At 41.3% G+C, this 12,413-nt stretch overlaps 1 protein-coding gene across 1 annotated transcript in view; it reads left to right on the plus strand.

Annotated features, from left to right (window-relative positions):
- tlcd3a (TLC domain containing 3A) overlaps positions 1 to 12,108 on the plus strand; it is a 52,428-nt gene extending 40,320 nt beyond the window's left edge. Inside the window, exon 5 of the mRNA XM_085421235.1 lies at positions 5,100 to 12,108. Within this exon, the coding sequence (XP_085277361.1) occupies positions 5,100 to 5,414 (315 nt within the window). The 3' untranslated portion in view covers positions 5,415 to 12,108. The remainder of the gene's footprint in view (positions 1 to 5,099) is intronic.
- Positions 12,109 to 12,413: the final 305 nt, after the last annotated feature.

The following is a 12,413-nucleotide window of genomic DNA, read 5'->3' on the forward strand; positions in this document are numbered from 1 at the left end:
TCCATTGAAGACTTACTTTTACATTCTAATGTGATATTTATTACTTCTTGCTCATTTGTAGCTGAGAGGAACAGTGAAAAGGGATTTGATTTTATATTGCTGATATTTTCATTTTTATGACACGGGATGTCCGCTGCTAGTTCAGGGCCAACATTTATGAAGAATTTATTGAACCCATCGACAATATTACTCATGTTGTGATTTTCACCATTTGCATCAGTAAAATATTCAGGATATGATGTTCCAGAAGATCCTTGTTTAATTAAGTTGTTTAACACATCCCAAGTTCCTTTTATATTGTTTTTATTTTCATATAATCTTCTTCTATAATAAAGTTGTTTGCTCGTTCTTATAATATCAGTCAATTTATTTCTATATGCTTTATATCTTTGTTCCACTTCTTTTGTTTTTACTTTGATAAACTGTTTATACAGATTGTTTTTCTTTTTGCAAGCATTAATAATTCCTTTTGTGAGCCAAGGACTTTTTATCTTTTTTTTCTTTGTCATGTGTTCGTTTACAGGACAATGTTTATTGTACCACATAGTAAAAATATCTAGGAAATTGTCATAAGCCTTGTCCACATCTGACTCTTCATACACCGAACTCCAATCTTGTTGTGCTAAATCGAAATTGAAGGCATGAATTGCTTCTTCATTTATTGTTCGCTTTGCTATCATGATCTTGGTATCTATTTTTTTAAAATCACAGTCACACAAAGTAAAAACTGGTAAGTGGTCAGTTATATCACAGACAAGCAGGCCACTATTAATTTGGAAATCCATGACATTAGTAAAAATATTGTCAATAATAGTGGCGCTATGTGATGTTATTCTGCTTGGCTTTGTTATTGTTGGATATAGTGATAAGCTGTACATCGTGTCAGTAAAATCATCAATGGCTTTTAACCTTGTTGGGTTTAGCAAATCAATATTAAAGTCACCACAGATAAATAGTAATTTTTGGTTCACCGAAGCAAACGTTTTTTCTATCCATTCATTAAAAGTGTCAATACTTGAACTGGGTGTCCGATATATGCAACTTATTATAACATTTCTCTTTTTTTCATTCATGATCTCAATAGTCAAACATTCCAAAATTCCATCAATAGCCATAGACATAGTTGTTACAACATTATATTTTATAGAGTTATGAACATATATAGCAACCCCGCCGCCCACCTTATTTAATCTATTCATGTATTTTAAATCATATCCATTCAAACAAAAATCTATTCCTTTATCGACATTGAACCAAGTTTCAGTGATGGCTATAATACTAAAGGGGCAAGAAAATTGTTGCAAATAGTCCTTAATGAAATCAAAATTAGAGTACATACTTCTGCTGTTAAAGTGAATTAATGAGAGCTTCCCGTCTAGGTTAATTTCTTTTTCATATTGTTCCTGAGTGAAATAATTACAATTTTTAACAAAAGTAGAGAGAAAGTTACTTCCAGAATCTATTTCTGGATCTATTATATTATGCTCCTTATATTCACAATCTAGATCAATTACTTTCTGTTGAAGAATTAATTTCAACATGTCCATGTCATTTCCTGGTGTAATTAGAGATGTTGGTGTATTTATCATTTGATTGTCATTAGAGTTATATATTACCTCGATACATTAGTGTCAGTTGTACTTGTCCAGATCCTCCATGTTCCTCACTATCAGTACTTTTGCCTCTTCTGGTGTCCCGTTTAGCTTAATGAAAATCTTACAGTTTGTTACCCATGTATGTTGTATTTTACCATTCTTCTTCAGTTGCCTTGCCTTCCTCGCGATGTCTGCGTTTTTTCATGTCAGATGCTCATTAATGAAAACATCCGTGCCTTTCAGTTTGCGTCCTTGTTTCAGCACTGCGACCTTGTTCTTCCGATTGACAAATCTCATAACGACGGCCGGCGGTCTGTCACTCCTCCTGGGCAGTGAGTGACATGCTTCTATGTGCTCCAGGTCCATCTCTATCCCCTTGCTTTGGAGGAAGGACGCCACCTGTTGCTCCACCGAGCGGGTCTCCTCGTCGCTGGGCTCCCCGACGTTCCCGGCCACTGCGTGCGCGTACGAGCGCGGCTTGATTTTAATACCGCTGATGACCACGTCGTTCGTACGGGTGTACTGCTCCAGCTCATCCACCCGCCGCTCGAGATCCATGATCCGTCTGTCCTTTTCGGCATTTTGGAGGCGTAGCTGTTTTACCTCCTCCAGTAGCCCCAGAAGCAGCTCCTGCTGCGCCCTGACTGCTGCCACGTCTCCGCACAGCGCTCCGAGGGAGGTTTTAATGTCCTCAACCTCCTCTGGTGTTGGGCCTTTCTTGGGTGGCATACTGAAGCGAGAGCACGAGGCGGCCACCACGAGGGACCCGGAAGCGGAATTTCTGATGATGGCGCCTGGCTAGGCCTGCTGGCTGATGGAGGAGCCTGGCTGTGGCCTGCTGGCTGGGCCTGCTGGCTGATGGAGGAGCCTGGCTGTGGCCTGCTGGCTGGGCCTGCTGGCTGATGGTGGAGCCTGGCTGTGGCCTGCTGGCTGGGCCTGCTGGCTGATGGTGGAGCCTGGCTGTGGCCTGCTGGCTGATGGTGGAGCCTGGCTGTGGCCTGCTGGCTGATGGTGGAGCCTGGCTGGGCCTGCTGGCTGATGGTAGAGCCTGGCTGATGGTGGAGCCTGGCTGTGGCCTGCTGGCTGATGGTGGAGCCTGGCTGTGGCCTGCTGGCTGATGGTGGAGCCTGGCTGTGGCCTGCTGGCTGATGGTGGAGCCTGGCTGTGGCCTGCTGGCTGATGGTGGAGCATGGCTGTGGCCTGCTGGCTGATGGTGGAGCATGGCTGTGGCCTGCTGGCTGATGGTGGAGCATGGCTGTGGCCTGCTGGCTGTGGCCTGCTGGCTGATGGTGGAGCCAAGCTGTGGCCTGCTGGCTGTGGCCTGCTGGCTAATGGTGGAGCCTGGCTGTGGCCTGCTGGCTGGGCCTGCTGGCTGATGGTGGAGCCTGTCTGGACCTGCTGGCTGATGGTGGAGCCTGGCTGGGCATGAATATGAATATACATGAATATGCATAGGTTCATTAACATACGACGTCTACATACAAACAAAGAGTACCTTGCCTGTGTGTTGTGTAAGTGTGTGTGTGAGTGTGGGGTCAGAGTGTGACCCCATAAACAACTTCGCTAACCCTGCTGGTTTGGAAGTCCAACAGTTCATCTAAACAAAAGGCACTTAGACTAAAACTGACATAGCTACGTTTATCCTACCATAAAACAATAAGAGAAGGTAGACCTCTCCCATGCTCCCAGGATGTGGGCGTGAATGCCAGAGCACTCTGGAATGCACACCAAGCCTTTGCAGACTATTAAGGATCACACATATCACTACACAATCGATTATACACCTCTAAGCATATATGGTTAAATATTTCTAAGCATAAATGACAATAAGCAATACAAATCGAACAAAGAGTTTTTAAGTTCTCTGCTTTCAGGTCCTCTGCCAGACTGTTAACACCGTTTCAGTGTATTAGGGTACAAAAGTGAAGCATGAAATCCCACAAATAATTAATATGCATCACACCAAAATGCTGTTAATGTTACTGAGTAAAAAGTGTTGCATTGTTCAACTACAGTAACCTACTTGTGCACAGTTTGAAGCAACTTTTCTGGAGTCTCTCCCAGCTGTCCAAGGGCGAGAGGCAGGGTACTTCCTGGACACGTCTCCAGTCTAACACTGGACAATTAACAATTAAAGATGTCCCGATACAATTTTTTCCTTTTCAGATTCAGGTATCTGCCAGAGTTAAAGTAATCCTCACTGTGAGGCTCAAGGTAAATGGTACTTTACAAACTTAAGAAAATGAAATTCGCCAAGAATATAAATTCACTAAGCTATTAATTCCTTTGGGCTTCTGGAGACACCTGGGTGTCACACTGGTGAGGTGTTTGGGGCGTGTCCTACCAGGAGGAGGCCCGGGGCAAACACAGTACACCGTGGAGAGATTACGTGTGTCATCTGGTTTGAGAATGCCTCGGTGTCCCCAGCTCTACATGCACAGACTGACACATAAATGAAAACCTTCACAAATATATAAACAAACAGAAACCTCTGCTGAGCAGCTTGCTGGGCAGTGTTATAGCATTTTTATCACTTTAATTTTTGAATCAAACGGTTGACCTTTAAGGAGAGGTCAGAGGTCAAATAGGACATTTTAAACTCGATACACTACTTTCTAAATGTTGACAGTGCACACCACACTTGTATGAATCATAGTTTCTAAGTTATAAGGCTTTTTGGCCATTTTTGATCAATAAATCATGAAGTTAACCTTCAAGACATTTGCAGATGTAAGACATATTTTAATAGACTGTTAACATGACCCCTACTCTACACCCCTACAAAGATTTATCAGAATCCATTCAAAGCTACCACTTTTACAGGCAGAGTACCGAACATCCACCTGAAACCTAACCTCCTTGGGGGAGGCCATAAAAGCCACTGATATAGTCAGTTAAGTAGCTCCAAGCTGCTGTCGCTTTGCTGTTACCTTCCTCCATGTTACGTTAGCCCTCCCTGCTAATGACTGCTGCTGATGTGTGATAATAATAATAATGGATTGGATTTATATAGCGCTTTTCAAGGCACCCAAAGCGCTTTACAATTCCACTGTTCATTCACACACTGGTGGAGGCAGCTACCCTGGGATAGACTGACAGAAGTGAGGCTGCCATATCGCGCCATCGGCCCCTCTGGCCAACACCAGCAGGTGGCCGCCTGCGAAGTCATAAAGCGACTGAAATGAACGGATCAGGTGTGGATCAGCTCGTTGTCACTAAGCTTTGTGAGTCAGGATCAGACCGCCACATCAGATCAGTGCGTCTCCAGTTAGAAATTCCTGTTAACCTGACATGCATGTCTTTGGACTGTGGGAGGAAGTTGGGGTAATCTCTAATAGATCTCTGGCCTCACATTGGAGTACAGGTCTGCTTTTTACAGACCCAAATGTATATGTGTGGATGAGTCATCAAAAACAGTTGTAGTTTGGAAAATGTGTTTTCGCTGTGCTCTCTGAACGCATCTCTTCATCTGCAATTCCCTTTTTTCTCTTTTCTCTCCTCCAGCTCAGCCTCCAGGACTCCTGGCTGCACAAGCTCAATGGCGGGATGGTCCTCTTCACCTTCTTCATGTGCCGCATCGCCCTCTTCCCGTTCATGTACTGGATGTACGGCCGTCACTACAGCATCCCTCTCTACAGCGTGCCCTTCCACCTGCCGCTGTCTGCCAACCTGGGCAACTCGTGCATCTTGGCGCCGCAGGTCTACTGGTTCGTCCTGCTGTGCCGAAAGGGCTACCGTCTTTACCAGCGCAGCCGCAGCCCAGCCTCGTCTCCCACGGCCGACACCGCCGCTGTCACTGACAGTTCAAAAGATGATTGATACACGGACCACGACCGCTTGCTCTAGCCACACACTCAGCTACTAACACTCAGCCCAACCATCGTACTGTAGTACACCAGGACTGCCTGCTCTCGTTCCACAACTCCCGGGCATTTTCCGCACACTTCAACCAACTCCTCTGCCTACGTGGACCTCTCCACCTCCAATCTAACTCTACTACTGAAGTTTAGTGATTTTAATTTTTTTGGGATGTGACTCTGACCTGGATCTCGCTGAAGTGCTTCACTGTGTCTGAATACATTTACAGCACTGAAAAAAGAAGAAGGAAAAAAAAAAAGATCATGTTTGCTGCACTGCAAGTGAAATGTGGAGCAAACGTACCAGAAACTAAAGAGGAGATACGATCCTTACTCCTACTGTTTACAGCTGCTGATTGGAAAGTCCTGTTACAGTGTATGTTTGTGGGTGTTATGGCTGGTTTTCATTTAAGAGTAACATGTCAGATAGTTGGATTTCTTTTCAGATCATTTTATTTGTCACGCTGGTGACAAGGATTGGGGCCTGTGGTGGGCGGCATGGAAGTTCAGGCAGTATTAGCAGAGATAGGAAATGAGGAATACGCGTCACCAAGCAGTTACATCGTTACCTGGTTAATGTGATAGCCTCTGACTTTTCACCAGTTTCTCATAGTGCACGCAATTACCTACACTCTTATTTTCATCAGTGTTTCCACCCTTCATTTTCAGGTTTATAGTTTTCCATTATCTGTAGGGAACTATTTTTGACACCATGATTGATTAAGAAATGGCCTCTCTCACACAGGGTTTGTTTTTTTTTTTTTGTTTTTTTTTTTTTTTTTATAAAGAAAATAGTAATATTGTAATGTCTTGCCCTGAAATAATTTTTTCTTAGGTGTGAAGTTCAGCTCCTAGGCAGATAAAATTTAAAAAAAAAAATCATACCTGGTTTAAATTTGGTCGAGGTCATCTTCTCATGGAGTTTTTCCTAAATTTAAATTCTGGATACTTCTACTTGTTCCTCCTCGATGTGTGGTGGCTCTCCTGCAGTGGATCCAAACTGTAACTGCTTAACTTTTGTTTTGTATTCTCAGTTAAAATGGGGAGCATCGACCACATAAGTGACGCCAGCACTAAAGTACCACACCGTCTTTAATTGGCCACCAGGAGACGACTTTCCTGGGTGCAGAAAGACTTGGAGGGAGGGATTAGCCCTCACCTCACTTTCTCTTCGACCGCAATGCTTTCCTGACGACTTTATGGGCTCAAGCGCTAGTTTCAGGGTCAAATTTTATAGTCAATCTAAGGGCCTGAAAGAAGGATTATCCAGGATGTGATCACTTGCTCCGCTGCTCTCTCATCACATCTGGTTTTAAAATACCAAGATTGCGACAGCAGGAGCTCTCAGCTTGTAGCTTGATAATTTTGTGACGCGAGGGTTGGCTGTGGGGGGTGAAAAGGGGTAGACGGGAGAGGAAGTAAAACAGGAAATAACCAAATGAGAGGTAAACAAGAACTTTAAAAAAAATGGGTTCAAACTAAGGATCCTTTTGGGACATTTTTCCCTTGTTGCTACACATCCTGCTCTTCTCACCAGTTATGATTCTTGACACAAAAGTTGGATCAATTCAAAAGAAAACCTGACGTTTGTTCACCTTGAGGTTGACGGTAAGGTGTGAGTGGACAGGAAAGGACTTCCAGTGAGTGATTAAAAAAAAAAAAAAAAAATAGAAACAAGCCCCAACCGAGGTGAACAGTAAGATTAGACCAGTGAACTTTATGCCAGGTATGGTTTCTTTGGGGGGTGGGGGCTTCTGTTCAATGCTTCTGTTTTTTGCCTCTAAACGTCACTCAGTCCAGTCTGATGGCGTGATGTGGAAGGTACCATGAGGCCCGGTGAAGGTCAAGCGGCTCCCAGCTGAACTCAGGGGCAAGGTCAGAGTGATAAATGGAGGGGTGTGGCTCATCGGGCCAAACAAACCACAAATAATCAAACAAATACTTCAGATTATTTATATGCACTTGTGTATCAGGGGTTGCACTCATCACATAGGGGTTTTTAGAGTTACATTAACTATCACTTAAATTAAATATATATCTTGACTAGAATAGAGAGGATCATTTTATTGTGCAAAATTCCAGTTATTATGAAAGAAATGAAACTTCTTACAAATTAATCAAATCAGAAAACAAAGAATTCTGCGTATTATGCATTAAATGTCCTTTTTTTTGTTTCCTGTAAATTCAGTCTATGCAAAACAAATGTTGGTGCATGTATAACTGAACTAACATCAGGTCATATCAAGCTCACCCATCCCTCATATGATGTGCTCTTTGCACAGTTTTCTAGGAATCTGTGTTTATCTCTGCTCTACATTTCAGTCTTATTACTGAGTCTTAGTTTTAATTTTTTTATTTATTTATAATTGCGTAACGATTAAAAATAACTTCATATTCATTGTTAGTTTGTTTTAGTGCACATGGACACATTAGAGCTGAATCAAAACTCACTAAAAATCCATTTAAATGGAACGTCGCGCAGCTTACAGCTAACAGGCATGAAGCAAACCGCCTTATGTTAATCCAGAGTTTTTGTGTCTTTGCTTAAAAATCTAAATTGTTGTCTCCCTCTTTTTGGCAGCTTCCGCCAAGCTGTTGTATAAATGATAAAACATAATGTAACAGTAGTACAAGTTGGAGCACAGAAAGCTTCTGAACTCTTTTGCCCAGATTATTGATGGGATCAAAGTGACTGCTCGTGTTAGAAACACATTCTGCATGACAGCTCAAATATTTTCCCTCTGTGAGTCTGATCATCACAACTTGTTGTGAAGGGGGGAGTTAAAGAAGAAGCCTGTTAGCTGAGCAGCAGTTTGGGTAAGAGGAGGCGAGCCGGGCAGCTGAATGATGGGCTTGTTTGTCGAGGTTGGCTGGAGTGCGTCAGGGTGCTTTTGTTACTGCAAACATTCCTCGCTCTTTGTGTTGCTTTTCTGCATCTTTCAGCTGAATTTCTCCCACTTTCTCTTTTGATGATTCTAATAGTATTAAAGGAATTACGATATCAGTTTATCAGCTGTTTTTTTTTTTTTTTTTTTTTACATACATGTAGAGGGTTTAAACATTCTCCAAATCCCAAAAAAATCAGATCCATCCCCAGTTAAGGCAGTGAGTCTGGGCTACCTTAACTCTATGCAAGTAAAACCGCGCTTCTCAGCATGTATTTACACACAAGGTGTTTATATTCATGCTAAAGACAGAACTACAGTTCAGAATTGTGAATGTTTTTATCCCAGATTCAGGTTTCAGAACTTTACAACTCTCACGCACAAAAAAATGGAGTGCATCTAGTCTCTTACACTGCAAGGAGGTGTTAATAATAGGACGTTGTTGTTTCAGCACCCTACGCTGAAGAAGACGCGTCTCAGTGGACTATCTTCTTCCCCACTTAAATGTCCTCAGTGTCTGGTCTGCTTCTGGGATGACCTCTGAGATTGAGATTAATAAACTGGGCTTGAGTCTAACAGCTGGTTTAAAGTCTCCACTTTCACTGCAGTTATAATCAATAAGTTCCACTCTACTTAAAGTTACTGTCCCACTGTTTCTGCTCCTTTCATCTCTTGGTTTTCTGTGAAGCTAGCGGAGCAGAATGAGCCCTCGACTCTTCTCTGCCGCCCTCTGCTGTCAGGCCCATCCATTGCTTGTCCACTCTGAAGGCTGTGCAGTTGAGATTAAATATCTCAAGTCTTCAGCCAGCGTGACCTCACCCTCCGCGAAATGTAGCGGAAAAAACTGACAGGTACATTTGTTTTCTTGTGTTTGGAGGAGGGGACGGAACAGAAAGAATTTGCTGTGGGAAAGTGTGTGCTTTTTTTTGTTTGTTTGGGGTTTTTGTGTGATACCCTAAAGTTGAGCCTGTCTTCATAGCTTGCATAAATGCCATCTTGTTGACTTTTTCCTAAGAGGACTTTTAGAAGATTGTTCTGAAGCTTTTTTTTTGGCCTGGATTTGGCCTCTCTGCTAACAGGATGTTGAAGTTTAGTGGCTTCACTAATAAAATTCAGTCTTAGTTTTGAAAGCGTGGGAAAGATGTTTTAAAATGTTAAATTAAAATATATAAACATTCCAGTATCCTTATATAAAACTGACCCCAATTTCAAAACCTCAAATCCTTTAACCGTTTTTCATCCCCTATTGGCTCATTTATTTTTGTTTTTTCATAGCCAGGTGACAACAAGCCACATTACTTTCATTGCTTGAGAGCATCACTGCCACATGAAATCATGAGTAGTTTAAATGCATATCTTTCTACATCTATCACTAAGTACGCTCTGATTATAGAAGACCATGAATTCATCCTCTTTGCTCAGGGTTTGATGAACTTGTTAGGAAACCGTGTGTGTAATGTCGAGGTTTACTGTAAGATGACGAAGCTATGAGACTGATTCTGAAGAGGATCACAGTGTGCTGTTTATTTGTGATATATGTGATATTTTTCAAAGCATCAGTTTTCCTTTCAGATTTTTCTCATATTTATGCCTCCTGACATGGCTTGTGATAGTTCAGCTTCTAAGGGTTGGTAAACCAAAGACTGATTGCAGTAACTATAGTCAGATTCTTTTCAGTCTTGTCTTAATGGCTTAAAGTTACCCACATGTCACCCCAACTAAAAACCTAACTAACCTCCCATTTTGTCGTCCTCTCTATAAGCTCACCAACACTGGGATGTACTGGAGGAAAGCCTCTGCGTTCACACAAAGTGGACAGAAGTTTGGGATCAGTTTGTTAATTAAGGGAAAAGCTAATTTTTAGCTCCATAGTTTTATTCATGGGCTCCACCATAGTAGCTTTGCATGATTCACGGTTCAAAATCATCCTTGTTCTGTAACATTCAAGGGTAAATTTAAAAAAAATAATGTCTGAACGACATTTAACATGAGCACCATTGTTATGACAGAAAATCAGGAAAAGCACAATTGACCCCCATTAGTCATAAATTATTAATTATGTTTAATAGATGCCTCCTACCAGGTGCAATCTGCTTGAAATCAAAGTGGTTATCCCCGAGTTAAGGGTATTGCATGCCTAACCTCTGGGCAAAATTCAGTGCAATCACCAGGCATTGCTTTAATAATTCTACTTCAGTGTAACTGCAAGGTTTTTATCATTTTAATCTCCTTGATAATTACATAAGCAAGACGTTTCTGTTCATCAAACTAGACACTGATGTACTTGTCCTCTTGCTTTCCCACAACTTTTTCACTGTTTCTGTTCTGTTCAAGGCAGCTTTTTTCAGCTTTTCTGTTTTATACAAACTGTGAATCAATTGACTCTTGAGGTGTTTCAGAAGAAAGCTATTTCTCTTTGGCTGTTTTGCGACTGCAGCCTAAAGATTCTCAACAAAGGTACTTTGTTTCAAAGACAAAAAGCATTTTGAAGTGACCCTAGACCTTTTGGGAGCAATGTGCTTTATCTTTTTAGCACAGTGGCTGAAAAGTCATTGCTAATGTTATGTTTGGACGCATTAATACGAAAATCATATTAACTTCTTATATGTAAGGTTGTATTTTAACCTTGGAACACCTGTTCTATGGTTAAACTGGGAATATGGTCATTTAATCCACCTTTGAACAACACTGGATCCATTGGACCAGGCTAATGCTAGCATAGGCTAACACTCGTCTAAGCTAGTGGTAGCATAGGCTAATACCAGTATAGTGCGTTCTATTGTCTTGGAAGTCTGAGCTGGGAGTGATGTCATTTCCAGTAGTAAAGTCATAACAGCAAGAAAAAAAAAAGGATTTGTGTTGCTCCTTGGTAAGGTAGAATCATGCTTCAATAGCAATACAGGGAAATGTACCACTGCTGTACTTGCATGCATACAGTTTGAGCAGTGCTCTGCATATGATTTATTTAGTGGCAGTGCACATTAAAAGTTTCATAGTTTTATCACTTTTTACATTCCCCTGGATAAAGTCAGCCCTGTTGGGGCTGCTCAGACTTTTCAAGTTGATAATGTGATGTCAGGGTGCTGTGGCCAGCTGAAAATTCTGACTTCTAATTTTAAAGTACAATGGAATGCACTATAAGCTGGTGGCAGCAGATGGTAAGCATGATTTCAAGTTAATATACACAAACACTGCTATAAAATAATGCTAGCATAAGCCGTTGTATGCTAGGGGTAGCATAGCTTAACACTAGCATAGGCTAATGCTTTTTTAAAGTAATGCTAGCATAAACCACTATAAGCTAGTAATAGCATAGGCAAATACTGGCTTAGGCTAATGTTCTTATGCTAGCATAAGCCAGTGTTGATAAAAGCTAACAAAGTCCTACATAATGCTGAGTAATAGCTGCCTTTTTCTTTTTCTTTTTAAATGTTGTTGTTAGAGACAGAATACTCCATGTTAATCATTTAACATACACAACAGTGCTATAATATTGAGTGGCTGTAGACTGTGAGTGATTGAAGCTTCAAGTTAGCCCTTAAATGTCTTTTCGCAAACTGTTAAGTTTCCATGCTAATAATTTAGCTTTGGCTACTAATTTGTTATTTAAAGAGAGAATTTAGCGGCCAATTTCTATGTTACTGTCATGTTTATGTTATTTAAAGGTCAAAGTTGTGGATTCTTGAAATACAAATGAGGACAGTGGGGTCTCTTCAGGTCTTGTGACAGAGGATGTGGTAGTTTGCTGCTTTCTATAGTCTCACATATCCATATATCAGGTTTAAACCTTCTGTTTCTGATTGGAGCTGGAGGAGGTTTAAAATAAACTGTTGGTTTAAAAGCTACGATGGGTTTTTAAATTCTAACCAAATATTCTCGTCAATTTAGATGAAGATTATGTGTGCTGGATTTGGGAGTAAATTTAACATTAGAAAACAATATTTTGCTGTTTCTTCTGATGAGATGTCAATAAAATATATTTAACCATAAAGATACTGAACGGGTTAGAATATTGAGCACTGCAAAAAGGAAAACTGTGTTGCTGGTACTGATTTTGATCTGTGGACAGTGAACCA

The sequence above is a fragment of the Rhamphochromis longiceps genome, linkage group LG10 (assembly GCF_057381845.1).
Source record: "Rhamphochromis longiceps isolate RC_006_pf linkage group LG10, R_longiceps_female_GT1.1, whole genome shotgun sequence".
Lineage (NCBI taxonomy): Eukaryota > Metazoa > Chordata > Actinopteri > Cichliformes > Cichlidae > Rhamphochromis > Rhamphochromis longiceps.